This window comes from Larus michahellis, chromosome 9 (assembly GCF_964199755.1).
Source record: "Larus michahellis chromosome 9, bLarMic1.1, whole genome shotgun sequence".
NCBI lineage: Eukaryota > Metazoa > Chordata > Aves > Charadriiformes > Laridae > Larus > Larus michahellis.
The window spans coordinates 47489363-47517066 of record NC_133904.1 but is presented as its reverse complement, the minus strand read 5'-3'; the positions used below and the strand labels follow the sequence as shown (position 1 = coordinate 47517066).

At 57.0% G+C, this 27704-nt stretch overlaps 1 protein-coding gene across 1 annotated transcript in view; it reads left to right on the top strand.

The window, feature by feature from the left end:
• The first annotated feature begins 231 nt into the window (after positions 1-231).
• The window catches only part of EFNB1 (ephrin B1), a 50838-nt gene continuing 23365 nt past the window's right edge, over positions 232-27704 (top strand). Inside the window, exon 1 of the mRNA XM_074600803.1 lies at positions 232-475. Coding sequence (XP_074456904.1) covers positions 360-475 — 116 coding nt within the window. The 5' untranslated portion in view covers positions 232-359. The remainder of the gene's footprint in view (positions 476-27704) is intronic.

The following is a 27704-nucleotide window of genomic DNA, read 5'->3' as shown; positions in this document are numbered from 1 at the left end:
CTCCCCAAGCGGTGACCGGGTGATGCGGGAAGGGGGGGGGATAAAAGCGGGGGGGGGGGGTGGGGGTTAAAAAAAGGTACGCGCGCCCTTTAAGAAGAACGAGTGGGCGTGTCTCAGCCCCGCAAGGCCCCCCCCCGCTCCGCTCCGCGATTGGCCGGCCGGCTCGGGGCTGCCCGTCGCGTTGCCTGCGCGGAGGAGTAGAGCGGTCGTCGCGGCGGGCGGCGCCGCTGTGAGGGAGGGGACGGCGGCGGCGACGGAGGAGGAGGAGGAGGCGGCGGCGGCGGGACGGGAGACGGAGGAGGGCGGCGGGGAAGCGGCATGGGCGCCTGACGCCCGTCCCGTCCCGCCGCCGAGGGACGATGGCGCGGCCCCGCGGCGGGCGGTGGTTGCTGGGCGTCCTCCTCGCCCTGTGCCGCTTGGCCGCGCCGCTCGCCAAGAGCCTGGAACCGGTCTCCTGGAGCTCCGGGAACCCTAAGTACGTGCGGCGGAGGGGCGCGGGGGAACGGAGTATGGAGGGGGGGGAAAAGGTGCCTCGCACACACACCCCCCCCCCCCTCCCGGCAAAAATATCTAAAACCGGGAAAATGTTTTCTTAAAAAATTATACATTTAACCAAAAAGCGGCAAGATTTTTGAGGAGAAAAATCCCGCCCCGGGCACCGCGAGGAGCGGCTGGAGGCTGCGGTCGACGGACGGAGAGGAGCGACCCCCGGCTGGAGTACGGACCCCGCGCCGAGCCCCGGCGGCTGCTCCGGGGGCAGCGGGGCTGCTGCGGGCTTTTACCTTGCCTTAAATAAAAAAAACCCCGTACTTCTAATATATTTTTTTTCCCTAATTTTTAAAGAGTCTTTTGGCTTTTAAAGATTTTCTTATCTTTAAAAATTTTTTGATTTTTTTAAAAATGTGTTTTATTTTATTTTTATATTTTTTTCACCTTTACATTAATTCTCCCCCCCACCCCGCCCCGGGATTTGGGGAGGAGAGGGTGCCGGGGGGCCGCCGCCACCCGGCCGGATCGTCGCTCCCCTGTTACCACGCCGACGCTAGAGTTGGATTTATTATAATTTTTTTTTAATTTTTCATATTTTTTTTTTTTTGGCTGGGTTTTTTCTTCTAAAAACAGGCCGCGGAGGAAGGCGGGGGGCCCGGGGGAGGGGGGGGACTGGCCGGCGGTGGGACCCCCCCCCCCCCCAGCTCCCGGTCCGAACAAAGCCGGCGGCGGGGCTGCGGCTATATATACAGCTAAATTATATATGTGTGTGTGTGTGTATATATATATATATATATATGTTTTATGGATGCGTACGTGTCTCGGCCCCGGAACAATGAGAAGGGGCTCTCCCAGCGCTCCGGGATGAAGGGCGAGGAGGAGGAGGAGGAGTGGAAGGTGCTCGGCCGCGGTCACTGCTGGCCGGGGCTGGTGGTGTCAGGGTGGTTTTGGTAGCCCTCTTGCTGGCCTTTATCTTGTCCATCGCAGAGTGTTTGTTTATCTTAGCCCTTTCTCGCTTTAAAAAAAAAAAAAAATCCTGGTTTTTAGCCTGATTTTTTTTTTTTATTTTTTTTTTCCCCGACCCTATTTCTCAAAAAAAAGAAAAGGAAAAGAGTTTTTGAGGCTTGGAGAGAACTAAAACAATTTGGACAACCTTCCTACGTGGACGCTTCTATTCCAACCAAACATATATTTCTCTCTTTTTTTACTGGGAGGGGGAGGAAAAAAGCAACTTTGCTGGGACGAGGGCTCCCGTAGGTGAATTTTCCTCCTCGGTGTGTTTTTTCTTTCCTTCCTTTTGGAGCTGCGTCCGTTGGTTGGGAGCAGGAAAAGAACATTGGGAACCGATCCCTTGTGTTTGTGAGCCTGCGATGTCGCTGAGGGGGAGGCAGATGGCTTCCGGAAAATACCCTTTTTGGTTGGAAAAAGGGTGGCCGGGGATAGAAATGGCTTTGGCTTGGTGGTGTTGGGGGACGCCGTGTCACCCCGGACCCCTTTTATCAAATCCCCAAGGCCCTGAGTTGGGCGGAGGCAGCGGCGGTGGCAGCCGGGGGTGGCACAGTGGTGGCTTTTCCTGGGTGCGGTGGGATTGGAGGCATCCGGGGGGGAGCTCGAGGGGTGTCTTGGTTCTCCTGCAGTTTGGAGCTTGGAGGTTGTCCACCCTCATTGCGGCTTTCTGGTTGCGTGGGGACGGCTCCCGTGGGTGCCTGGTGTGGTGCAGCAGCCCTGGGGTCCCCACGGGGTTGGGAGAAGATGGGAAGTGCCCAAAATGTCGGCGTTCCCACCCAGAAACGGCTTTGCCAGGGTGAGATGGGAGCTTGGGAGGGATCCCAGGAGCCATGGTTGGGTTTTGCCATGGAACGGGCTGTAGGTGCCTGGCCACGCTCATACTCGTGCCTTGTCGGTCCGTGCCTGTGTGGCCTGACCTGGATCCTCATCCTTGGGGTCCGACTTTGGGGTCCTTTTATCTCTTTTATCCCTTAATGCTCCTGCCTCCCGTCTTTGCAGGTTGCGTGGCGTTGGGCAGAGCCTCTTCCCGGCCACTCCTGTCTGCGAATGCAGTTGAGCAAGCCCGTCTGGGGAACCGCTGGCTCTACGGAGCCCTGTTCCAGGTTGAGGAGAAGCCATGGTCTTTCTTGGCCTGGGCTTTCTCCTGGATAGATTCGTTAAAATCCCCCCAACGCCCGCTCTCCACCGTAATTTGGGCTTTGAACCCCCTTCCTCCGGCACTCCATGGGCGATGCTGTGTCTGTGCCAGCCCTCTGCCCCACTCCGCCGAGCTTTAACTCTTGTTTTTAGAGTAAAGAGAGCTAAAGCCTTTAAAAATAACATGGCTAAGTGGAATTTTCCAACAGATAGAAGGAGAAAGCGTTGTGCGTTGGGCCGACTGGCCTTGGCGGTGTCACTGTAAATAATGAAAATATTTTTCTGCCCTTTCCTCCCCTGGGCAGCTCGGGGCTGCGCTGACAAAGTGTGGGCTTATAACTTGGCTGGGACGTCACCGGCAGGTTCCTGATCTCGCGGTGGTTATCAGAGGGATGCTGATAACGTGGCCGATAGAAGGAACGATTTCCTAATTGAGTTAAGACCAGTTTAAGCTGCAGCGCTGTGTGTGCTGTGCTGGGGAAACGCATCCCTTCAGCTCCTGGGTGCGCGTCTAAGAGCCGGCGGTGAAATCGTCACCGTCTCCCTATTGCGAATAATTCTGTAACTTTAAACGGGGGGAAAAATAGGCCTAGAAATGCTTTTGCTGGCTAAAAAGTGGTAATTATCACAAAGCTGTGCTTGGGACAAGCTCAGGCTAAATTAGATCCCCCTTGAGCGAGTTTTCCCGGGGATATGTGTGGAGCCCCGTGGAAGGGGTCACATGGAGCTGATCTGGTTTTAATTTTATTCCATCGTGTCCGAAGGGGGTTTCGTGGGAGGGGGGTGGAGGGTGCTTTCGGGATTTAATCGTCCCTTTTGCTGCTCCGCCGGGGGGTTGGTGGGAGCGTGCTCGTGTTGGACAGCCGGGAATTGCAGGAGAAATTCTGGCTAAATCCTTTCTGAACTCCCTTGGCTGTAATTTTGGAGAAATATTGACCCTGGTGGGCTCCTGTGCCGACCGTTAAAAGGAAGCATTCCTAATAAAATATGGTTTGGAAAATTCATTTCAGGCTGGAATTCGCCTCTCCAGAAAGTATTTTAATAAGGAGGTGGGGGAAATGGGACACATCATCCGTGCGGCTCTGAAGAACGGGTTGTTTCGACTCTGCTTTTCTCTCTTCCCCTTATATAAAGTTTTACTCGGCTCCACTCACTCGCTCGCTCTGCGGAGCAGCCCAGCAACTTTCTAAAAAGAAGACATGCATTTTTTAAAAAAAAAAAATAAAAAAAAATAAAAAAATTAATAAGTGCGGAGGAGGGGAAAAAAACCCCAACCAGACAAAAGTCTAATCATTTGTGGTATTTTTATTCTGTCTTTAATGACATTATGGTGTCCCATTGAATTCTGTAAGTGCTGGGTTTGAAGCCTGGTGTACCTTTGCCTTTTTTAATGCCTTTTACGAGGGACAAAGTACTCGCGGGAAGGCTGTTTCCGAGGGGATTGGCTGGCCCGGAGCTCTGCATCGGTGGGCTCGCACTTGTTGGAGCAGATGTAATTTAATTACCGTACCAGTGGGCGCATGAGGCGCTTTGCAGTATAAGGAGTTGGGAAATAGTGAAAACACGCTGCTTATTTTTAATTAAAAGCTGAGTTTGGCTCGCGGAGCCTTCAGGGGCTCCCCCCTCCTGGGGAGTGCATGGGGCTGGGAGGTTGGGGCTCCCTGGGAAAGGGGGACATGGAGGGTCCCATCAGCGATCTGATGGATCCCGCCTCTGCCTCCCCAGGGCTTTCCTTCATCTCCAGAGGCTGGTTTGGATTAAGTGAGCCTTGGATGGTCTGCATCCTCGTTGGAGTTTCCCTGCGGAATGGAGGAGCCCTTTCCAAGAGGGTGCTGGGGGGGACCCTTTGCTGGGTGCCGTGGGTTTGTGCTGCTGGAGGGAGCACGGTGTGGGGCTGCCCAGCGCTCTCCCAGCACGGAGGGCTGTTGCTCTCGTTCCCCCCCAAGGCAGAAACCCCTATGCCTGGCCCACCTTGCAGCGGTGAGGTTACCCTTGCCGTGCCTGGGGGAAAGGAGCACCCAGGGCTCCTTGCATGTTGTTTGGGAATGACTTCATTAACTTAAATTAAAAAAAAAAAAAAAAAAAGTGACGGCAGGGCTGCGGCTATTGCAGTAGCTGGGTAAATACCACTGGATTCTATAAAATGGATTTAACTGCTTCCTTTAAAAGAAAAAAAGAGCCGTGATGGGGTGGCTGATTGATTGTAAAAGGAGCTGTAGCTCTCTACTGAGCAAAGCAGCTGCTGCAGGTCCTGGGAGTGGGGACAGGATGGGGTGTTGGGGACATTGTTGGCCGTGGAGGTTCGGGGGGGCTGCTGGGGGGCTGTGTCCCTCCGTCGCCGCACCTGAGCGACTTCAGTGCTTTGGGCTTGAAGCTGCTCCCTGGATGCTGGACCCAAAGAGGCTGCATGTGGCCGGCTGGGATGTGCCCATGCCCTCGCATGGTGTGGGCCTGGCGGGGTGGGCAGGGTCCCCCCACCCCGAGCAGCTTTGGTGGGTGGGTAGGGGTCCCCCTCTGAGCCCTGTACGTGTTTGTCCAGGTCATGGGGACTGCAGAGAGCCGCGATGCAGATGCAGCCCCTTGCACGACACACGTTGGGAGGCGTTCGGATTGTCCCCTGGAAACTGGGGGCTTAGCGCTAAGGACTGCCCCTTCTTTCCATGTGGGATTTCTGGGTGCCGCCTGCCCCACGGCTTCCCCATTGCTCTCCGGTCCCTGCCCCACTTGCAGGGCATCCTGTCATCAGCGGAGCGGTGGCAGTGCTGCTGGGAAGCCGCTCTGCCCGAGGAGCGCCGGGGGTCCGGTGGGAAAACATCTTGTACCGATCAGTAGCACATGCTACTTGGAGTCTGGCAGCTGAAACAGGGTGGGGAGAAACAAAGCTGAAATCCATTCTGTGTCTAATTAATGATTGCTTGTATCGGGAGAGCAGGAGGAGGACTCTGGGCTCGGCGCTATCGCGGCGTCACATCTGGGCAGGAATGTGGCGGCGGTGCTGCGGGGCTTTTGTTGTGCTCGCCTGGAAAGAGCCGGGGTGCTTTCTACTGCTTTTTAGGCTTTTCTCCTTCCTGTCCCTCTCTCTAGAGCAGGTGACATGACAGAGAACCCTCCTCTGGCGAGCAGGGGAGGTGACGGTAGTGTTTTGCCTGCTCATGGAGAGGTTTGGTGCCCCTCAGTGCACACTCGGCACCCTTCAGGGAGGGTTTTCTTGCCCCTTGTGTGTTGTCCGTAGTTGGAGCACCCGTGCTCTGCTCATGGCCGTGCTGGAGCCTCAGGATCCCGGCACTCCCGGCTCCTCCAGCCTGTCCAGGCTTGGTCCCAGATGAGTTGGACAAGCCAGGGCTAAACGTCCTCTGTGGTTATGCTGGGCTGGTGCACAGGGTGGGGTTTGCTGCACTTTCGGGAGCAGGGTCCCTCCCGTGGGGCTGGAGTCAAACCCCATGGAAACTGTGGGCGATGCCTGGAAGGGAGAGGGGGGCTTGGGGGACCTCCAGCACCCTCCTCCTTGAAGATGGGGGGCAGGTTTGGGGGGGTACTCATGGTGTTTTCCGGTGGTCTTTTCTCGAGCTCTCCTTGCCGGTGACTCTGGGCAGGATCTGACCCGGCTCAGGTGCCGGCGTGGCAGTGCTGCCCCGGTCGAGCTGAGCAGCTGCACTTCAAAAATGCCAGCTATTTATAACCCTGGCTTGGCTGCTCTGGAATAACCTTTTCCTACTCGCAGCCGGCCCTTCCCAGGTGGGCTTGCTCCCCCTTTCCAAGGCCACGGGACATGGCTTTGCCAGCGGGGCTGGACGGAGAGCTGTGTCCCACCATGAGCTTCCTTCCCTTAGTGTTTTCCAAGGGCTCCATCCTGCTGTGATGCTGTGCCTGCGTGGACATCCACGTGTGCCATGTCTGCTGGCCTGGTTCTCGGCAGGTTGGGCTGTGGTGAAGGCTTTGTGTTAACCCGGTTTGACGTGAGTTGGCTCTTGCTGGTGCCAGCACGGAGGTGCTGGGGGTGACATGTCCAGGGGATGCTCCACGAGCTCTCTGTCCCTGCTCCTTCAGGCCAGAGTTTGGGAAGCGCCCTCCTCGCGATGCTGGGTCCCCTTTCCCATGCAAAGGCCTGGGGTGGGTGCCCTCCCCGGGAGAGGGGTCCCGCCTGGTTACGGTGACACCTGAGCCTCCCTCATGGCTCCACGTAGGGTGATGGGACACGAGTGTCCCGTTTCCCGGCGGTCCCTTTCCTCATGCTGGGGTGGCCGGCAGCTCCCCAGCTGGTGGGGTGAGCCCAGCCTCGGGGACCGTCTGCCCTGCCTGGCTTTCGGCATCCAACGGCTTCTGAGTAGGTACTTCAGAAAAAGCAAAGTGCCTTTTCACAGCTTATCAGCTATAAATACCCTCACACCATTAATATTGATCACTGAGTGTTTGCATGTTTTCCTCCTCATTAAGGCTGGGAAACGTCTGCGGTCGCACATGCATTAGTGGCGAGGCTGAGACTCGACGCTGTCTTCTCTTTGCTGCCGATTTTTAACGTTTTAATGGGTTTCTGAAACGTGTGAGCGCAGTCTGGTGTGTGGGTTTGCAGGCGGAGATGGCAGCCTGGGGTCTGGCGGCGGCGCGAGGTGATGCTTGGGGATGCGGTGATGCTCAGGGATGCGATCGTGCTGGGCTACGACGTTCTTTGTCTGGGCTTGCTGTAGTATCGCAGCCAAACGCGAGGGGGAGGTCCGCAGACACCCCCCCCCCCGCCCCGGCTCCCACTGGGATTTCGGGGGGCAAATTGGCGATGTGTGTTGGAAAGGGGGAATGGGTGCAAAGGCGTTTTCCCCCCCCACTTAAAGCAGGGGCGGCCGGGTTTTGCCCGGGCTGGGGGTCAGGGCAGGCTCCCCCCGTGCTGGCGGCGATGCCGGCGTACCCTGCCTGCCGCCGGGCGGGCAGCATATGGAAAGGATCTGGGTGTAATATCCCGGGCTGCAGCACGGCTTTGCTGAAGAGGCCACTTCAGCAGGGGACGCGGCGTGGTTAGTCCTCCCGGCTGACACATCCCAGGCCTTCCTCAGACTTGAAAGAGCTCGAGTTCGCCTTTGAATCTGAGGATTTATAGCCCTTTTAGGCCTCTCCAATAAAAGCACGGCTCCCTCCTCAGACAGAGCCCACCGTCTCCCTCCTCCGGGCTCATTATCCTGGGGATTTGTGTTGCTCGCTCTCGCGCGCTCTCGGTCTGTTGTTCGCTACCGCCGCTTTCTTCAGATGTGCGGCCGAGAACTTCAGAGCATAAAAGCAGAGCTGGAGGAGCTGCGGGTCCCGGCTGCGCTGCCAGGATGCGGCCCCTGCCATGATCTTGGGCAAACCCGGCTCCAGACCCGGCGCTGCGCGGGGAGAGGGCCCTTCATTTGATGATGCTGGGGGTGCGCCAGCGTCTCCCTCTGCGGCTGGGGAGCATTGGCTCCCCTTGCCTTGTGTTTTCCCGGTGATCCCCCTGCCATCCCTCGAGGGCTGCGAGCAAACTGGGATGAGCTCCCATCCTTCTAGGCAAGCGTGCGGAGAGCACTGGGTGCGCAGCGTGCGTCCACCCCGGCCTGCCTTGTTTCGGCACATGCGGGCACTTAAGCATCCTCAGCCCTCCGGATCATGCCTGCTTTATACAGGCACGTCAGGCCTCTAACCGTTTAACAGAGAGGCTTAGGAAAGAGTCCAGAGAAACGACATAATAATTATTGTATTACAAATTGTTTCCTTTAATGGGCCCTGTCGGATCGCTCAGTCTGCTAAACACATTGTGCCCTCCCCCAGCCCCCAGCCCCGAGTTGCTGCGGCCCCTTTCCATCGTTCCAGCCTCCTTTCCCGAACCCAGCCCCGCTGGAAAATTCCTCCTGCCGAGGAGCCCGGGTGGTGGGGCGAGGGATGGGGGCTGCCAGGGGACCCACTCAACCCCCGGGGGCTCCACAGGGCCAGGGAAGGATGGGGTCCTCTCCCTGCGGGTGGGCGGTGGTCCCTACCCCTTCCCTTGCTCCGGAGCATTGCGGTGCCCTGGATTTTGCACATCCCAAGGGCTTTTGAACAAGTGGCACCCCCAGCTGATGCTCAGGGCTCAAGGGCACCTACTCACCGGTCAAAAACTTCTTGGCCTGCCCGCACTGGTGCTGCAGGATGGGCAGAGTGAGATTCCTGGAGATTCCCGCCCTTCCCCGGTGTTTCGGTGCTAGCGTGGTGGTGGTGGTGGACGGCTCCCAGGCAGCTTTTTGGCAGCTCCCACCCCGAGGGCTGTGGGGTGTGTAAGGAGAGGAGGCAGTGCGAATTTTTTTGTTGCCCCCAAAGACTAAACGTGTTGGAATTAAGCAGCAGGTTACGTTTCTTCAAGGCTGAGCAGCAAATATGTTTTAAATTTGGCAGCCGGCGGCGGAGAGCGGGTGGGAGAAATTTTCCAGGTATTGCGTTACACTTTCCCCTAAAAGGGCTCTGCTTTGGGGCTGGGGATTAAAGGGAGGAGAGGAGGGGGGTGGCCCTGGGTGTGGGGATGGGGGCTGCGTCCCCCGGGGGTGCGGACCCCTCCCTTGCACGTGCTCAAGGCCCCGCGCGCTCCCGCTCCCTCCGGCACGCTCCCGAGGGCGCGGGGGCTGTGGTGCTCGCCCCAGCTGACTCAGGCCCTGCCCGGGGCAGGGGTGCGCTGCGGGGGATGGCCAGGATTAATTTTTGGGCTTCCTCCCTCTGGGCGCGATGGGAAATTTCCACCTGGCTGTGGGCACCGCCCCGCTCCCCCGGCCTGCCGGGCTCTGCCTTGCCCTCCTCTCCTCCTCTGATGTCTTTAATAACCGCTTCACGCAAGAGCGAACCTGGGATCCACTCCCAGCACGGAACTGGGGCTCGGCCAATTAGTCAATTATTTTAGAAGAAGAAATTTAAAAAAAAAAAAAAAATATTTTTTTTAGGGGAAGGTCTGCCCAATGCATCAGCCAGCAGCCCCTCTGCTGCGGGGGCTGTCCCCGCCAGCATGTCCCTTGTCCCTGGGCAGCCAGGCGGGTGGTCCATGAGCATCCCCTCTGGAGCTGGCACTGGTGCATCCCATTGTTCCCAGCTTCCTTCACAGCGGGAGGAGGAGGAGGAGATGCTTCCCCAGGAGGTGGGGAAGGGCCATTCCGGTGCCATTGGGGGGTGCAGACCCCCCCTTCCCTCTTGCTGGGCAGAGCCACTGTGTCCCATGGTCCCTACCACTTGCGAGGCCCGGCCAGGTTGGGGTTTCAGGAAGGCGCTCGGAGGCACGAAAGGATGGAGGTGCTGTGAAAGTCCCCTCAGCTGTGTTTGGTTTTAAATTTGTAGTATTCCTTCGTGTAAATCCTGCGAGGATGCTGCCTGGTTGCATGCCTCTGCCTGCGCATCCATGGCACCACGCTCTCTGGTGGCATGGCTTCCCTCCTCTGCGCCCCTGTTGGCCGTGCCTCGGCTGTAACTAATTGCTGAAATAATTGGGGCAGCAGCAGCCTGGCAAGGCAGTGGTGCTGGGCAGGGGTCAGCAGAGGGAGAGGGGGGTCCATCGTGCAGCCATGCCTCCTGGCCCCCCCATCCGGTGCTGGCCCGGCTTTGTGCCCATTGTTGATGTTGCTGCAGTAGGAGAACTCTTTCTTATTCTCTGTTTTCACTTGCCTGAGCTCCATGAAAACTTGTTATCGGGCATAGGGGATGGAGGAAAGCCTGCTCATGGGATGCTGAGGACAAGGACACTGGCTTGGCTTGGTGTTCCCTGCCCACGAGCGATGGGTGCTGGGGTGTGTGGAGAGGCTCAGCAGGGCCACCCCGGCGAAGGCAGGGAGAGGGGCCACTCCTGGGTTTGGTGGCTGAGAGCGCTTGGGGTGGCACATGAAAGCCTGCATGCATGAGCCATCCTGCCGCATTCCTGTCTTGGGATTAAACTTTGTTCCCAAAAGGGCTGGGGAGGGGATGGCACCCCACCCTGGGGAGATGGTGGGGAGCAGCCAGCACCCTCCCCGGGACTGGTTTCAGTGACCGTCCCGCGTGGCCGGCATGAGGGAGTCCCATGCAAGCCCCTTCCCAGGAGCAGTTCCTGATCCCAGGGAGGTTTAACACTTGGTGATGCTTTTGATCTCTGCCCTGACTTGGTTAGCGATGGGTGCTCCTTTCCTAATTACCCCCTTCATGTGGGGCTGTGCTGGTTGTTTGTGCTTACCCCGTCTTTCTCTCTCTCTCTCTCAAGAAAAAAAAAAAAACCTAATACCCTGGAAGGGTGTGTGCGGGGTGGGGGAGCGCGGCGTGCTTTCCCATAGCACGCAGGAATCCTACAGCGCTCTTCATATAGCCCTGGGTGCTCCCACCCACGGCAGGCAGTTTCATGCTCCTTGGCTGGTTTCATAACATTCAGGAGAGGCACGAAAGTCTTCCAAAACCGCCTCCCTTTGCTTGCGCGCGGAGCCTGTGGGCTCGGGAAGGCGGGTGTGGGTGCCCACTTTAGGGTGCCGACGCGGGGCTGGGGGGTTGCTGGTTGTGCCGCCTTGGCTGGGAGAGCCCCGGTGCCCACCTAGCGTCGCTTCTTGGCTGAGTTTTACTGCTCTTTAGGGTGCAGGCTGCACTTTGTGCCCGGGTACGTTGTGGGATGTGGCAGAGGAACGCGGGGACTCCCGCTGCTGTCCCCAGCTTGGGGTGGGGGCGAGGGCTGTGGGGTCCTGCTGGTTCCTGCTCTCCCAAGCAAGGCCCTTTTCTCCCTCTTTTACCTCTTTGAGGATGGAGGCACGTGGACCATCTTGCAGAGCTCCCAGGAGTTTTTCCATGCCTGTAAAAGCAGTTGGAGGCTTGTGGGACATCAGACTTGCAAGTAAAGCATTACCGTGCTGCAGCGTTGTACCGGTGCACAGGGAAATTTTAGTGTTTCTTATCCAAGTGCTCTTTCTCCTTAATGTACCTGCAGGTGGCCGTCCCGGCTGTACCCGATTCACCCCGTGTGCCTGGAACCTGGCAGGAGGGACCTTGCCCGCCCCGTGCCCTCTGTTGGGAAAGCCTCCGCTGCCTACTTGTTGTCGGGCAGGGGAGCGAGAATCCCTTTCCTAGTTTATTAAAGATTAAGAGATTTGTTGATAGTACGAATGGTTTCCTTACACAAGGACGAGGAGCGGGTGACAGATACAAGAGCGGTGGGATAATTGCTTCCAGATGCTGCTGGTGCCGTGTGTGTTCCAGTGCCCTGCCAGCTCTGAGCAAAACCCAGGAGTCAGCCCGAAAACCGGGGCTGGCCCAAGCAGTTTCAAACCGCTCAGCCCACCATGGCTCTTGATTTCCCCGCATCTTCTGGTGGCTGGAGCCATCCTGTGTGGACGGGGGAGCTGTGGCTGGGGCTCTCCCGGTTCCGCCAGCCCCCGAGCTGGGGCTTTATGAGAAATGCCGAGTGCCGGGAGACTGGGGCTGCGATCCGGAGTTGGCAGTGCCGGCTGCATTGTGCACGGCAGGCGGCTCTCCCGAATCCGCGCCGGAGGAGGCTGCCTCCGCTGCGCCCGCCTCGGGATGCTTATGCCATAAACACCCCATTTTTTTGGCATCTGGGCTTTCTTGCAGAGAGCATTATTTGCTAGCAAATAATATTGATGATTATTTATTGGTTCTCAATGCCAAATAATGTAAACATCCGGCTAACGCAGCGCACATGTGGCTCATGCCGTGGGACATCTCCGAGTGTTTGGCGTTGGGCTTACGTTCTTTGGGAATTACAGGAGGCAGCAGCCATCGCCCTGCAAATGGTGGGTTGTTTTGATAAACTCCCCGAAGGTAGAGATTCTTGAAGGGCTTCGCTGCTGACCTTCTTGTTAATTACTGCTCTGCAGCGCCGGGAGGACCAGCTGAAAGGGAGTAATGAAGCGTTGTCATCCGGCGCGCTCAGCCCGGCCAGGGCCCCGCGAGGAAGACGCCTCCTCCCTTGTGCACCGGCGATGTGTGCCTCTCTCTGCATATTTATCGAGCCGGTTCCCCGTGCCTGGTAGCTCGGAGCCTCGACTCGTAAGACCTATTTTAAGGTTACGGTTCTGACCTTGATTTACACCGGCAATGGGTGTCAATGCAAGATTTTTCCCAAGGTAACCTCAATAGGGGTAAATCTAGGTGATGATAAAGGTGCTGGGGAAGAAACGGGAGCAAAATGGCTTGCCGTCATGTTGCGTGCTGGTGGACACGGGCTTTACTTCCCCGCGGTTTTCCCTGCTTTTAGCCCCGGACAAAGCTTGGTGGGAAGGACAAAGGAAAATGTGAACGGAGGAAAATTTACTACTCCTGCGATTTCTGTAGTGCTTCTGAAGGTGAGAGTTGAGTCAGTTTGCCTGGTACCAGCTAAGCAATTCCACCTCGTCGCCGGAGAGTGTCTGAAGTCACGCAGGGAGAAATAATGCCTGGGGTTAAAAATAGACGCTGACAATGGGAAGGGAGGACTGGAAAAGCTCCGTGTCAGGGGAGGTGGACAGAGCCTGGCGAAAGGCATCAGGGTTGTGCTGCACTGCCTGAGCTCGGCTCTGCTGCGTTAGACCAGAGTTAAACCTCATTTGCACTGGTCATCGCCTGGAGTGGGTTTCACTCTTCGGCTTGGATGTCAGTCACTCGACGCGGGGAAAGTGCCTCTGTTTTTAACGGTCTTGCGAAAGTTTGTGAGCGAGGATGCGGTGCTGTCGGGGCCAGGACTGGGAGAAGAAAGCAGCTCATTAAATCCTAATTGTTTGAGGAGGGCAGGTGGGACGCGGCTTTGGCAGAGGAGAGCCTGGCACGGGATGGAAACTTTCCAGCTCCCCTGGCATTTTTTTAGGACTGATCCGGGGAGGGAAGAACTTAAGCTCGATCCGCTTCGTTGCCAGCTGGGAGTCATGCCGTGCCAAAGCGCTTTGCCAGGCTGTCCCAGTGCCACTGGTAGCTGCCTTGCTGGGAGCGGGGTGTGCAGGGTGCCGCTCAGCCGGGGACAGTGGCGGTGCCGAGGGGAGGGCGCGGAGCGGTGCAGGACTGCTAATTCTACAACCCTTGCCCGAGGCTTTTGTTAAAGCTCATTAAAACCATCTGTGGGTACCGGAGCCTGACCAGTAGCAGAGGCTGGGGCAGCCTGAGTCCCTGTCCCCGTGGTGGGGACACGGCCAGTGCTGTCCCCCCGGGGCAACTGCCAAGCAGCGGGCGGGAGGAGAGGGGGTCACGGCTCCCGCTGGAGCGGGACCAGGAGCGATTCCGGCTTCTCCCTTAGTTTAAAGCTTTTTTTTTTTCTTTCTCTCCTGTTTCTTTCACTCTGGCAGCCCGCTCGGCCCTCTCCACCGCGCGCGATGCCACGAGTACAATAGGGCTGCGAGGTGGGGCGGGAGGGTGGAAGGAGATGAAAGGGGAAAAGTAAAATTGAAGCATGTCTGGAAGGGCATTTTGATGTAAATGGGACTTTTTGATAGACTTTGAGAAACACCGGCAGAAAGGGCACCGGCCCCCTTCGGAGCGCTGAGCTCTGGGCTTGACTCGATTCATTTGCTGGGGAAAAGGGCATTTTTTCATCTCCTGTTGGGCGCACCCACAGTTCCTACTTGTCCTCCCCGTCCGTAATAATCTATAACCGCCTGTGTCCTGGTGTGGGGCAGCCCCGTGGGCACGTCTTAACAAAATGGAACAAGCGGAGAGTCCTGTTCAAAATGTGAAAGTGGTGGCTGAACCTTGGGAAAGGGAGATGGCTTCTTGCAACCCAAGCGGGCAAACCTCTGGGCGGCCGGGAGGACACGGCTCCATCCCAGCTTTCTCCCCCGGCAGCTCCTGCAAACCTTTCCCCTCCCTGGGGAGGGTGTGTGTTTGATCCGCTCTCGTCCTTTTGATCCCAGCCCTCGTCCTTGGCACCGTTTTAGCAGCTCTCCTGTGTTGGTGGAGACGTGGCCTTGCCGTGAGTCATCCTCCTTCCTTTCTGCTGCTTTTTTTTATTTTTTCCCTTTTCCCTCTCCTAAGAGAGCACTTACTAAAAGGAAGCAGCATATTCATCCAGGAAACAAGAGCACAATAAATGCGCGGCGTTTATACTTTAAAAGGCATCTCCATCATGGTTGTTGCTGCTGCTTTGACAAGCTGGGGATGAGAGGCGAGGTCCGGGGATGCTCCCCGTGTGCGTCGGCCCTGGGGTGCCTGGTCCTGGGTGGCAATGGGGAGCCCTTGGGGGGGGGTCACCCGTCTCCTGTCGCCTTCCCGTGTGCTCGCGTGCTTCTGCTTGGCAGCTACTGACCCTGCCAAGGCGAGAGGAGGAGAAATGAGGATAGCGCTGCTCCCCGGAGAGGAGTCTGACAGGTCGGGGGGCTGGGAGGGGACAAGCGGGAAGGTCGGTCGGAGCTGGCGTCTGCGTCCCCGCGCCGTCGCAGGCGATGGTTAGCCCAGGAGGAGACCTGTCACTTCTCATCTGCGTGTTGTCGGCTGAGCCCGTGGCTGGGCTCGCGTCCTCCCCGCTGCCACGTTCGCCGTCTTTGGGTTGTTGTCCTTGCACACCGCGCTGTCGACAGTCTGGAAATTTACTGCCAGTATAAAACCATCAAAAAAACCAAAGTGTTAGTCGGTAAAAATGGCAAGGCAATTACAGGGGAAACTTGTTTCTTCCTCTGACAAACTTCTGAATCAGTCCTTTAATCTCTAATCTAGGTTTATGGTCATCTTTATTGAAATGCTGGGCTCTGTGAAGAGCTGACATGTATGACCATCATAAACCAGGAGTTATGGGAGCCCAGAATTGCCTTGATGGTCCAAGTGTCTGCAGGAAGCATTTTTAAAATCCGTAATCGGGATTTATTGGCCATTGTGGCTGAAACTGTCAGTAGAAAATAAAATAATCATCCCGGGACTCTTTTTTTTTTTTTTTTCCCCCTCTTTGGCATTTGACTCCTTCCACATATTCTTAAATCATTTTGTATCTTGCCTACATGCTTAATGCCTTTCTAAGTGGGGGGCTGCGGGTAAGAGGAGGAGGGGGGTCCAGCCCCGGTCGGTACCGGGTGCCGTGTCTCTCATCCCATCCAGGAGCGGGTCCCTGGTCGTGTCCCATCCCTGTGTGCTCTCCTGCCTCCCTGTCCTCCCCACCCTGGGTATGCTGAGCATCTTCTACTTGGTGTACCACGGCGTGTGATGTTCGTGTGCACGGCCATGGCAGCACCGCTGCCGTGGAGGAGGTGGACACGGGGGGACATGGAGCAACATGCCTGGAGGAGGCATCTCAGCTGGTTTGTCGCCCTGGGGTACCTGGGTCCTGTGAACGTTACGTGCTTTTGGGGTTTATGTTGTTGTGCAAGATGTACGTGACAGGAAACACAAGTTGTGGAAAGGCGTCCTCCTGGGGTCGGTCAGGGAGGGGAGAAAAGGGGCTCCTTGTGTCCACCCTGGTCTCCATCGCTGGCCTGGCACTGGGTGGGGAGGCTGTCCCGCTCCTCCTCGCCGCTTCTGGGAAATGGAGACTGCCAGGACCTTTATCACTCAAACTATCAATCTCCATCGAGTTACAACAGTACTGAGACCGGCGCACGAGGCCAACCACGCATTTTTCTACGAGACAACTAATCAATGCCAGAGCCGCAGAGGAGCCTGCGCTCTCCCTGGGTGGCGTGGGCGCTGCTGAGCTGCCCTCCCTCTGCCGCGGCTCCGGCAGCAGCCCCAGCCTGCCCGCGGCTCTGCTCGCTCTCAAAGCAAACCCCAGTGCCCCGCAGCTTCTCCTTGCGAAGGACCTTGCTGTTAAATCTCCGCTTTTTTTTTTTTTTTTCTCCACTTTTTGGGTAAGCTAAACCAACCCAACTTCTTTTTTTCCCTGCTTTTTTTTTTTTTTCCAGTCTTTGAATCACTTCTGTGCTTTGCAGTTGTTCGCTGGCCGATGGGGACTGTCCAGGCCATGGGTGCACAGTACGGCTCTCACTGATGCCTGGTGTTTCCCTGCTCGTGGGTGCAGGACACATCCCAAGCTTCCGGAATCCAGAGGCAAAACTCTGCTCCGTCCCTGAGCATCCTATCGGCCCATCCCCATTGTCTCCCTTGGCCCTTTTGCTCTCCGCTAACCTGCGACCATCAGCAACACCCGATGGTGCCGGCTGCCAAGTTAGCCTAAAATAGTCTGCTCGGCTTGATAAATATCTCTGTTTCCGTTTTGTTTAACAAATATCTTCTTTTATGGCAAAGCTTTTTGTTAAGCTTTCTCATATTATCATCACGCTTAATCATGCAGGGTGACTTCTAAAAGTACTTTTTTTAAATGCCAGTTTTTATCCAGGTTTTAAAATTGAAATTCATTTTTTATCCAGAGGCAGGATATAAATGACTCTACTAAAATTAGATTAATCCTAATAAGAATGTCAGTTATCATTTCTGAATACATTAAAATTTTTTTTTTTTAATTTTACATGCCTCTTTAGCTATAATTGCTAGTGTAATTTCTTACATAGACATGGTGTGTCCTCACGGTTGACAGAAATACTTAATGCAATGTCGACACCGCAGTAAGTTCCAAATTAGTGCGTCGCAGTCACTGCAAACGTTTTGAACTTTCTCCTTAATAAGTTAAAAAAAAAAAAAAAGAGCACCTTAAATGCAAAGCAAGACTAAAATGCGTTTAGCTCGTCGGAGTAAAGCAGGACGATTGGAGGCTGGAGCCCTTCGGAAGGGCCTTTCGTGAGCTGGGTGAGGGAGGCAGAGAGGGAAGGGGGAGCTGGGGAGGCGGTTTGGGGTCTGGTGAGCGAGGGCAAGTTGTGGGGTTTGCGTGGAGGAGGCGGGGGACAAGTCCTGCCGGGGGCCTGGCGGCTGCAGGGCAGGACTGGGGAGGTTCTGCAGCAGCACCGGTGCTCGCTTGGGATTTTTTTTTTTACGGCACGGTCAATAAATCAAACCCGCTTTCCCGGCGGGTGCCCTGGGACCCTCGCTGTCCGCCTGCACGCAAGGAGGGGGTGTTGGAGCTCCGTTTGCTTCCGCGGCTCCGGTGCTTGTGCTCTGCCTTGGGGAGGGGGATTGAAGTGACCGATGTGCCACCCAGGCTGCAACCCTCCCCAAACATCTGCCGGCAGCCTGCATCCTCGCAGCACCCCAAAACTGCGCCCCCCGGCTCTGCCTAGTGTGCGGGGGGACGGTGGGGTGTCAGCAGCGTGCCCGGAGCGTGCTGGCAGCATCCCCCCGCGTGTGGTGGGCGCTTTGCTATAAACTCCCCGTTGCAATAAAAAGGTTGGCAGCATGGTCTCTTTCTGGCTCCCGGCATGGTGGCATCGATGTGTCCCCAGCCCGGTGGCACAGCGTGTGGTGGGGCGAGGACCGCAGCCGGGAATGCCTGAGCTAGCGGGATTTTGGGGCAAGGCTCTGGGGAATTGCATCTGGCAGCAAAGCCTGGGGCGGGGAAGGGGGGGAGGAAGTGGTTGGGGGGAGACTTTGGTCTCTCCTGTGGCATCTCGTCAGCTTTCTTCCATGCGCGTGGGTGGCAAGTCGGAGGTTTTGGTCTCGGGGGGGGGCGGGGGGGGGAAGGATTGTGAATGCTCCCCGTCCGCGGGCAATTGGAAACTGCTGCACATTGGGCTGGCGGTGGAGCGGGGCGGCAGGCTGGGTGCTCTGCCATCCCTCTCCTCCTCCTTCTCCTCCCCAGACCCGAGGGCTGGTTTATTTTTAGGTTTAAATCCCGAGCTTTCCTTGTTAAAGCTCCCGCCTAGGAGCAGGGGCCGTGTGTCCCGACAGCGTCTGGGGACGTCCCTGGAGAAGGGGCCGGAGAGGAGCACCAGTCCCGAGATCTCCGTGTCTGGCAGCATCCGTGACACCCGAGACAGCGCTGGGCTTTCTGGTTCCTCTCCTTCTCCTGTTCCCACCAGGAGGTTGTACATTTTATTAAAGTTCAGCCGTACATGTATCTGGCCTAAAAATAAAAGCAAGTACGAGCCAGATGTCTTTCGGCAGGAGGAGAGGTTTAAACCTGACACTCTTGTGTTGTGTTGGCCCTTCTCCCAGCCCGTCTCTCAGCTCCCACTGTGCTGACCAGCCCTGAACTGGGTAAACTGGGAGCAGTGCAGAGGCAGGCGGGGGGGGCATGGGGGGGCCCAGCCCCGTCCAGTGGTGAAGCCTTCAGGAGGGTCTTTCTCCTTGCTGTAGATACGTAGAAAATTGAGACTTTTGCGCCTGAATGGGGATCTCTCGGTAAAGAGGGAAGAATGTGGGCAGCACAAGGAAGAGGTTTTGGTGAAAAAGGAGCAGTTTTCTTCTCCGTTGGGTGACTTCCAGGAGCACGATCTGAGGCAGAGGCTGGATTCACGCTTTCTGGCGGAGCTTGCTCACCAGGCTTTGGTGATCACTCACAGTTTGTGTGCAGGAGGAAAAGGGGGGAGGGAGAAATGATCTTTTGAGGTTTTTATGACTCATCTTTAGCTTTTTCTCCTAGACCTAAACGAGACCCGTCCACCCTTCTGGTGTGGGGCTGAAGGTCCTGTACTGCCAGGAGCGGCGTGGCGATGGTAGGGCTGACTCAGGGGTGAGGAGTCCTGTGTGACCTGGTTATGGGGGCAGTTACTGCGCGGCTGTAGTGGACAGCCGTTGGGGTGGTTGTACGCATGCGCTTCGTTATAATGGGGTGGTTAAGAAGGTCTTAAGTTAGAAGGCGGGCTGCTGTCGAGCGAGTTCCCGGTAATGACACGAGGGCTGAGGGATGGTGATTTGCAGCTGCCTGGGAAGATGATGGCACTTCCAGACTGAGCCGGAATGACAGAACTCGTTTGGCCACATCTGGGAGCCGGGAGATCAAAGGGCCCGGCAGTGAGTCAGGGCGGCGTGGCGAGGGGTGACGCTGCTCCCCGGGGACACAGGGGCTGGCCAAACCCGGGAGACCTGTTGGTACAGGGCAGGGCATCCCGCAGCCGGGCTGTGGGTAACCATCCACAGGGTTCGCTTCTCTCCCTGCCCAGCTCCTAATGTTGGGATTAATGCTTCAAACCGCAGCATCGCTTCCCCAGGGCGAGCCTGAGCCCCAGCCCTCCCGGGGACCTGCTCGCTAGCGGGGTCGGTGCACGGGGGCTGTCACCCAGCCCTCGCTGGGATCTCCGGGGATGGAGGTGCCGACCCTGGCATGCCATGGGGGGATCCTGGGTGCCAGGGGAAAGGGCTTCCCAGGGACCTGGCTGAAGCCAGGAGGCCCCCGCTGCTGCTGTTCCCCGCACACGTGGGCTTTATTTTTGTGGAAGCCCTCAGAAAAATGGGTGAGGTTGGTTGCCCCTCGCCCTTGCTTTGGAGGCGACTGTATGGCCCGTGCAGTGGGGAACTGGGGAGCCAAGGGGTTTGGGGATCCCTCCTGTATCCCTGGGGGTGGAGCAGCAGCAACTTGCAGCACTCGGTGTTGGCCGGGCCAGGGTGCGGAAGCACACCCAGCCGCGGTCCCACGGGGAGGTGGCTGGTTTTGGGGCTCCCAGCTGCAAACAGGGTTTGTGGGGCGCAGGGTTAGCCAGGCTGTCAGGTCCTGGGGTGCAGGGATGGGGCACACGGAGGGAAGGGGCTTCCTCTCTCCCAAGGACTAACCACAGGGCTGTAACTTCATCTCTTGGCTGTTTGCGTTCGGTTCTTCGTTTTTCCAACCAAGTTGGAAAAGTGAGAAGTAGGAAGGGGGGGGACGTCTACGGAAAACGCCAGGGTTAGTGTCAGGTCTGGTGGGCTGAGCCCATTCCCCCCGCCTTCCCCTGCGCCCCCCAGCCCCGCATTGTGGAGAGCTGCAGTTTGCCTCCTTTCTATCCCGGCTGGGGATTAATCTGCATGACAACTAGCGGGGCTTGGCGGGGAGGTCTTGCTCTTGGGTTCCTTGGGCATATTCCTGCCGCTGCCGCTTTCCTTTCCAAGTGGGCGCCCAGCCGCCGCCATGTCCCCTGCCAAAGTAATTCTTTGCTTTGGAACCGGGAGATGAAATCTCCTCCGTCTTACTTCAGAGGGGTCAGGGAAGGAGTGGGAACCCCGCTGATCCAACCTTGTTCCCTTTTAACCTGCCTCTCCCTCTCTCCCCTCCCCGGCCCCCCGTCCTCCGGATGAGCGGGGCTGCAGCCAGGGCACGGGCATCCAAACCGAAGCAAAGCCGTAAAACACTCGGAGCCAAACGGGGAACCTGATCTGCTTCCGTCGGATCGTTTAATATCTGTGGCATCCCGTGCTCAGGGTTTGGGTTCGTGTCGCATCTGGTGCCATCTGGCTTTTGCAATGCCTGCTGGGGTGCTGGGCTCCTTACGGCTTTCCTGTTTCTTTGGGGTGGGTTTTTTTTGGGATGGTGATCACGGCTGCGGCATCCAGCTGCCAACCTCTGGAGGGGGCAGCCGGGGTGGGGGAGCCGGGGTGCGGGCAGGCAGAAGGTGAGCGCTCGCTGCCCCCGCCGCCGCTGCCCGCGCCTCATTGTCTCACTTCTCTCTCCATTCCTACGCCAATTAAAGCGCCGTGTTGCCATTCATGGCCCTTATGGTTTTGTTCAGTTGTCTGTCAGCTCTTGTCAAGCCCTGTCCCCTTCCCCTCCCCCGTTTTCAAAAACAAAACCCCTGACAAACCCCCCTTTGAATCCCCTCTTACCTCACTCCCAGCGTGGGGCCCCATTGACGGGAGATGCCGGCGGCGGCGGCGGGGAGACCGCTCCCCACGCCGCCTTTGTGGGCCACCGGCAGCCCCCCCCGGCCCCCGGCCTCCCTGCTTCTTGACAGCATTAATTAGATAACTCGGCTCGTCTTTATTTCTCCAAGGGGAGGTGCAGGACGATATTACTTGAGGGAGAAAATATGGCTCTTTTTTTTTTTTTTCCCCCCCTTTATTTTTTGGCCAAGCCCTGGATTCCATCACTGGCTGAGCTGCTTATTGTGCTGAAAAATAATGAGTTTGCAGGGGTGTGGGGGAGCGTGGGGAGACCCCCAATGCTCCTTATTTTGCCCAAATGGCATCTGAACCCCGGGTCGGCACTGGCAGGAGCCCCGGGGTCCCCGGAGCCGCACGCCACTGGCTGCCGAGAGCGCTGCAGGTGGCAGCAGCAGCCTGCGCCAGTGCTCAGGCCCCAATTAAATCTCCTCCAAACTCCCTCAATTACCAGCTCTTTTTTTATTTTTTCGCTCCCCCCACTCGCATGGTTTGGATTCACGTAATTCGTTTGCATGGTTTGGGCGCAACATCTGAACGCACGGGGTGCTGCGCGGAGGTGGGGAAGATGGGGCAGTAATGCGGCTGCTCGCATCAGCGCCTGGCTCCTGCGAGAGCTGTGAGCCTTCCTCTTCCTCCTCCTCAGGGCATTGGGGTGGTCGGCAGCCACGCTCTAATTACCCGGAGAAAGCCCTTCCCGCAGCCCTGCCGCGGCACAGGAGGGCTCTGAGTCACCGGGGCCAGCCCTGGCTGCCGGCGGCCGTGGGGCTGGGGACGTCGCCGGCTGCGGTGGCAGCCACCGGCCGTGGGCACCAAGGTGTGGCCGGCACCCCACGGCACCTCTGCCTGCTTTCCTGAAGCCTGAAGTCTGGCTGCTGACCGGTTTTCTGCAGCATCCTCGATGGTTGGAGCCCTCTTCTGCTCGGTTTCTTCTGCTGGTGATAACCGTGGTGTCACCGCTGCTGGGACCGCCTGCTCCAAAGGCGCTTGGGAGCAGAGCAGCCTCCTGAGCTCGGCGGCAGACAAGCCGGCACAGAGGGCAGAGCAGACCTGTGGGGATCGTCTTTTTTGCCTGGTGACCTCTGCTAATTGTCCTTCCTCTGGGCTTCCCCTGCCGTGGCATCTGGTGCGGGGACAGTAAAAGCAGAATCTGTATGGAGGGGCTTCCTTGCTGCCTGGTGGGTGGCTTTTTTTGGCTGAAGAGCACCTCCACGAGTGGATACGTGCTGTGGGCAGTGGTAGCAGGTGAAGTTTTGAGTCAGCCCTTGCCTGGTGTTGCTCAGGATTCCATCTCCCCTAGGAGAGGGATCTGTGCTGCAGGAGGAAAGACCAGACCCTTCTCCAAGCTGCAGGTTTGCAGTGAGAACCTGGGTCCTGCTCCTGGCTTCCCATGGTGGAAAGACACTGTGGTTCCGTGTGTTTTCATGGTAAAATAGGCTCTCTGTGGTCTTTCTCTGTTTGCTAATCGTGTACAACTGGGCCACCCCCTTTACATTTTGTAAGGGCTTGGTCTTCAGAGTTACAGCAGCGACGGTGCAACTTCTGAACCAAGCTCTGAGCGCCGTGGTGGGATCTCTCCTGCTTCCCAGCCGGGGTGGGCAGCTCTGCGTGGCGTAAGCAAGATGCTTGCCCGGCCTTCAGTGGTTGAAGCTGGTGTGGGAGAGTGACAGTATGAGGCTTTGAACATGGGGCTTATGGTTGCTAACGTGTGAAGCGTTGGAGTGGCCTCCTGGCATCGCCAAAGCCACCGGCTTCCCTGTGGGTAGTCGAGTCGGGGCTGGGGCTTGACCACGGACTTGCCTGCGTCGTCTTGAGCATCATAACTCTTTCTGAGCAGAGAGGGGTATTTCGGTTTCATTTTTCCCCCGCACCTGGTGTTTCCTGGCCTTCTGCTTAATTTGAACCCCGGTTCGACCGTGACCTGGAGTCGGTCACGGTGCAGAGCTGGTTGGGGTGCCTGCGCCGGGGGGGCGCTGGCTGGAGCATCTTTTAACTTCATCTCGAAAAATGGCATGCCTGCCAGCCGGGAGGGGTCACTTTTGGGTGGGGTGGGTGTTTTTACCAGCCTGTGCCGAGCCTTACAGCTGGTAGTAAAGCAACAGGGGGGGTTTTGGGGAGCAGTGGAGTTAGAAAATGGCATCCCCGTGCGGGGGGAGGTCGGGGTGCGGGTTGCCATGGCGACCCGTTTATGCCTCACTGATGCGTCGTGTAAATCCGTTTGGAAACGAGAAGGGCCTTTTGTCTTTGGGAGGGTTGAATGGGCCTCATTAAACCCGAGATGGGGAAAAAGAGCCTTAGAGCGCGTCGGGGAGGGGGACGGGATGGGACGGCCCCGTGGGGGCTCAGCAGAGGCGGTTCCCCTTGCCCGGGGATGGAAGCTGGGGAGACTGGAAGGTGCCGTTGTGAATAATTGAAAAATATGTCTCTGAGCGGCGGAGGCCAAAGGAGTGAAGGAGATACGAGGCTGTTCTCAGAAAGAGTTACCTGAAGTTGCTGGGTTCTGTGCTGACCACCTCGGCTCCAAGAGGATGCAGCAGAAATAGAAGAGGTCTGCAGAAGGACAGTGAGAATAATTATACATAGATTAGCGGGGGGGGGGAAAAGATCGAAGGCCCTTTTTAAAGGAGACTAATAATAGAAGAGCACATAAAAGAAGCAGGATATAAAAGTGTGGGGATCCGTGTGCTCCTATTTACCCTCTCTCACAGTGACGAAGAACTTGACTGAAGAAGCGAGAAGGCGACAGATACAGATAGGAGGCAGAGAGGAGCGGGGAAACTTTTTATTTAAGTTTTAATTAACTTCCTTCCGCGGGATGTCTTTGTTCACAAGAATTTAAAGGGAGTCAAAAAGGAGAAAGGGTCTGGTGCCTCCGGGTGCCATCACTGCTCCTGGAAAGGGCCGTGGATGCTGCAGGTGTACTGGGATGGTGTAGTGGGATGAGATGGCCGTTCGGTTAAGTATGTAATTCCTGTGTTTTAATTGTCCTCGGCTCTCGAGAGGTGAAGTGAGTTGGCTGGTGGGCTGTGGTGTCCCACGGCACTGGCTGGGGACCCCCACTGATGTGCCAGTGTCTGTGGGCAGCCCAGCCCTGCCTGGAGTATTGCCAGGAAAACCTGCCTCATCTCCAAGAAACGGGATCTCTGATGTTCTCGGTTCAAGCTCAGAGGGGACCATGTGGTTGTCCATCTGTGGGTTGCTGTCATGATGCTGTTTGACTTCAGCCACGGCAGTGGTGCTGTGAAGGTACCGCCGTGACGGTCCCAGTATTTGTTACCAACCCCTTGATGTCTCTTGCTTGGTGAAAGTACAGGTTTTGGCAAACGTAGAGGTGGCTGGTTGTCACCAGAGGAGCTCTGGAGCGATGGCCGGAGCATGAGCTCTGGAGGGACCATCTGGTGGCTGGAGCGTGACCTGGCTGTGTGTTGTTGAGGGGTCTGGAGGACTCCTCCAGGGACAGGACTGATTTCTTCTAGCTGGTAGCCGAGTCTCCTGGGCAGGAGAGTCCCCTGTGCCTGGGCAGCTGCTGTGAAACGCTGGTGCTGTGTCCCAGAAAAGCGAGTAAGAATGAGGCAGAGGCAGGTGTTTAATTTTCCATGCAGTTGGGCATCAGCAAAGCTCTTGCAGGTTTCAGAGTGTTTTCCAGGAGAACACACCCAGTTTGTACATAGAGTTCTGGCTTGTTTTACGGGATCTTTTTAGCTTGCGGAGCTGTTTCCTGTCCCTTTTCTGTGATGGTTCCCAGCTGGTGTGAGCTGCGGTGGCTCGTGGGAGCCGTGGCCCTGCTGGGAGGACCCATCTGCTGCGTTGGCATGGAGAGCGGTGCCAACGTGTTCTTCAGCTGCCCACACACCAGGAAAACCCACAGCTCCTGCATGCTAGAAAATGCCGTATGTACCTCAGTTATTGTTGCCCTCCTCTCGCAGTGCCTCGCTCTGCCGGGCATCAGCAGCCTTCACTGCCAGAAGTAGATGTCCTCCTTGTAAGATCCAGTTATTTTTGGATTTCTTTGAAGAAAACAGCATTCAGCATATGTCATCTTGTATGTATGTCAGCATTAATGCTTTAGAGCATCTTCTCCAAGGAGGAGATTGTTGTTAAATGTTGTTCTGTTTTCTGCAAAGCCTGAAATACAAGGTGAGGTGCATCGTGTTTCTTGGAAATGGAGAGGGGTGATGCTGCCCCAAAGATTTTGGAGTTCCTGTTGTTCGATGAGTGCCTGGGCGCAGGGGGAGAGAGGTTGGTGGAAAGTGTATCAACCCATTCTTCTAAAAAACTGTATTTTCAAGCAGTTTACTGGTCATGTTCTCCCTAAGGAAGAGATGAAGGACTGCTAACATGTTTGTGAAGGTGCCGGATACCTTGTCTACAGGACAGTTGTGTTTGCAGTTATTGCTGTGAACATGTTAGCTCGTCCGTCTTTAACCGTGACACAGTCTGCTAGCCTGTGCATGCCCATGCGGAGAAGAAGAGGATCCTGCATGTCAGTGTGTGTGTGCGTGGAGGAGGGGAGGTATCATACCCAACACCAGTCCTGAGCTTGCTCTGGCCAAACTTGCATGGTTTTCCCTCTCACTCCATGTTCTGGGCTTGTTGAGCCTCGAGGAGCAGTGGGACGGAGCAGGTCATCCCTGTGTGATGCCAGTTGAGGTCTGCTGGTTGCAAGAGCCCCGGTGCTGCTGGAGCTTCTTGGTACGGCTGGTGTTCCACGGGCCAGCCTGGGAAGCCATGGGCTTGTGATCTGGCAGGAGGCTTGCAGGAAGCCTCACCGGCCTCTTAGGTGGCTGCTCCTCCTTGAAGCCAAGCTGTGAGCTTCTCGGCTGCCAGTGGAAGGCCAGCATTCCGTGCCTGTGGTTGCACCAGGGTTCCCAGTCATCCTCGGTGTGCGGAGCCATTGGGCAAGTCTGTGCCCGGGGTTGAACCAAAGGGCGGGAGGCAGCTGGCACCGCGGGGCTGGTCTGTGCCCACCCCGGGACCACGCCGGTGCCGCTGTGTGGCTTCAGCTCCTGCCTGGGCACGGCCTGGGGATGCGAGGGCTGCGATCCATCCCTGGTCCCCAGGCAGCCCCACTGCATATTTCAGGGGATTATCATCTCTTATCACCCCATTCCTCTTCCTCTCCCAGCAAATTGCCTCTGTGATGCCTGGACGGCTGCCTCTGACACCAGTCACTGGCCAAACCCATGGCCCTTCCAGCAGGTCCCACTTACAGCCCTTAGGTCACTCCATCAAGTCCCACTGGAGCTTTTTGGAGCCCTGAGTGGGGACTAGCCCTCCGTGCTGGTGAGACAGGGGGGGTGCCTGGTCTGCAGGGGATTGGGGGTCCCCGCCCGGGGCCCCCCAGCTTGGGGCCGGGGAGAGGCTGCTCTTTAATCCCATCTCTCTGCTCCGGCATCCCGGCATCCCGCTGCCAACAGAGCTCCCCTTGTTTACCCAACTCGGAGGAATCGGTTTACAAGGCTCACAAATACCCTTTTCACCTTTCCCATCAGAAAACACCTCCCGAAACAATGAGGAAATTGGACGCTGCCACCTGATCGCTCCCAAGGAACCTGCGGGGCCGGGAGCTGAGGGCCGGGGGGCCCGGGAGCTGGGGGCCACAGACCAGGAACGCCTGGCCGGGATGCTCCTTGGCTGCTGGCACGGCTCTGCAGGTGGGTGGCCGCAGGTGCCACCCAAAAATCACTTTGATGGGCTTTAAGTGGTGAAGCTGGTGGTAGCCAGCGTGGAGGCCAGCACTCCCTGCCTGGCACACTCTGCTCAGCTGGGTGCTGTTCGTAGCACCCGCAAAAGAATTTATTTTTTTTTTTAAACTTTAATGGCTGTAGTTAGTCTTTCCCACCACCTTTGACACCAGGAGGAAGGATGCTGAGATGTTATCTGTGAGCTGCTGGCTGGTGGTAGTACCAATGCTAAACAAATAAAGCCAGAGCCCCCATCCTCCTCCCAGGTGGAGGGAGAGGTAGAGGAGGGTGGTTGGAGGGTGAGTGCATGGGGGACCCCCCCGGGTGCTGTGGGTGGTTGGGGTGCTGGTTTTGGGGTGCCAGGTGCCTGCTCATGGCCTTCCGCAGCAGGGCTCCAGCACGTGCCATGCAGGATTAGCCCCGAAAGCGCTGGGCACTCACTGGTGGGACACTGGTGGTGGGTGCGTGTCCCTGCCATTGCAAGGAGCGTGCTGAGCTGTGACAGATCCTGGGCAGGCGTCTGTTTGTGACCCAGGAGAGGGGTCAGAAAGAGGGGTTTCGGGAGGTTATGGCTTCGAGAGCAGCCGTCTTCCCTCTCGGTGTCTTGCTGCTGCGCTGGACCCAAATTCAAGGTGTCTAAAAGCGACTGTGTCTGGGGCTGCGTCCCAGAGCATGTGATCATGCAGGCGTCAATCTTAGTTTCAGCATGAAGGTTGAGTTGAATTTTGATTTTTCTTTTTTTCCCTCCTCTCCTTAAAACAGGGAAATCAAACTGTCATGTATGGACGATACAGCAGATTCCCACCCCCCACCCCCCAAATTACT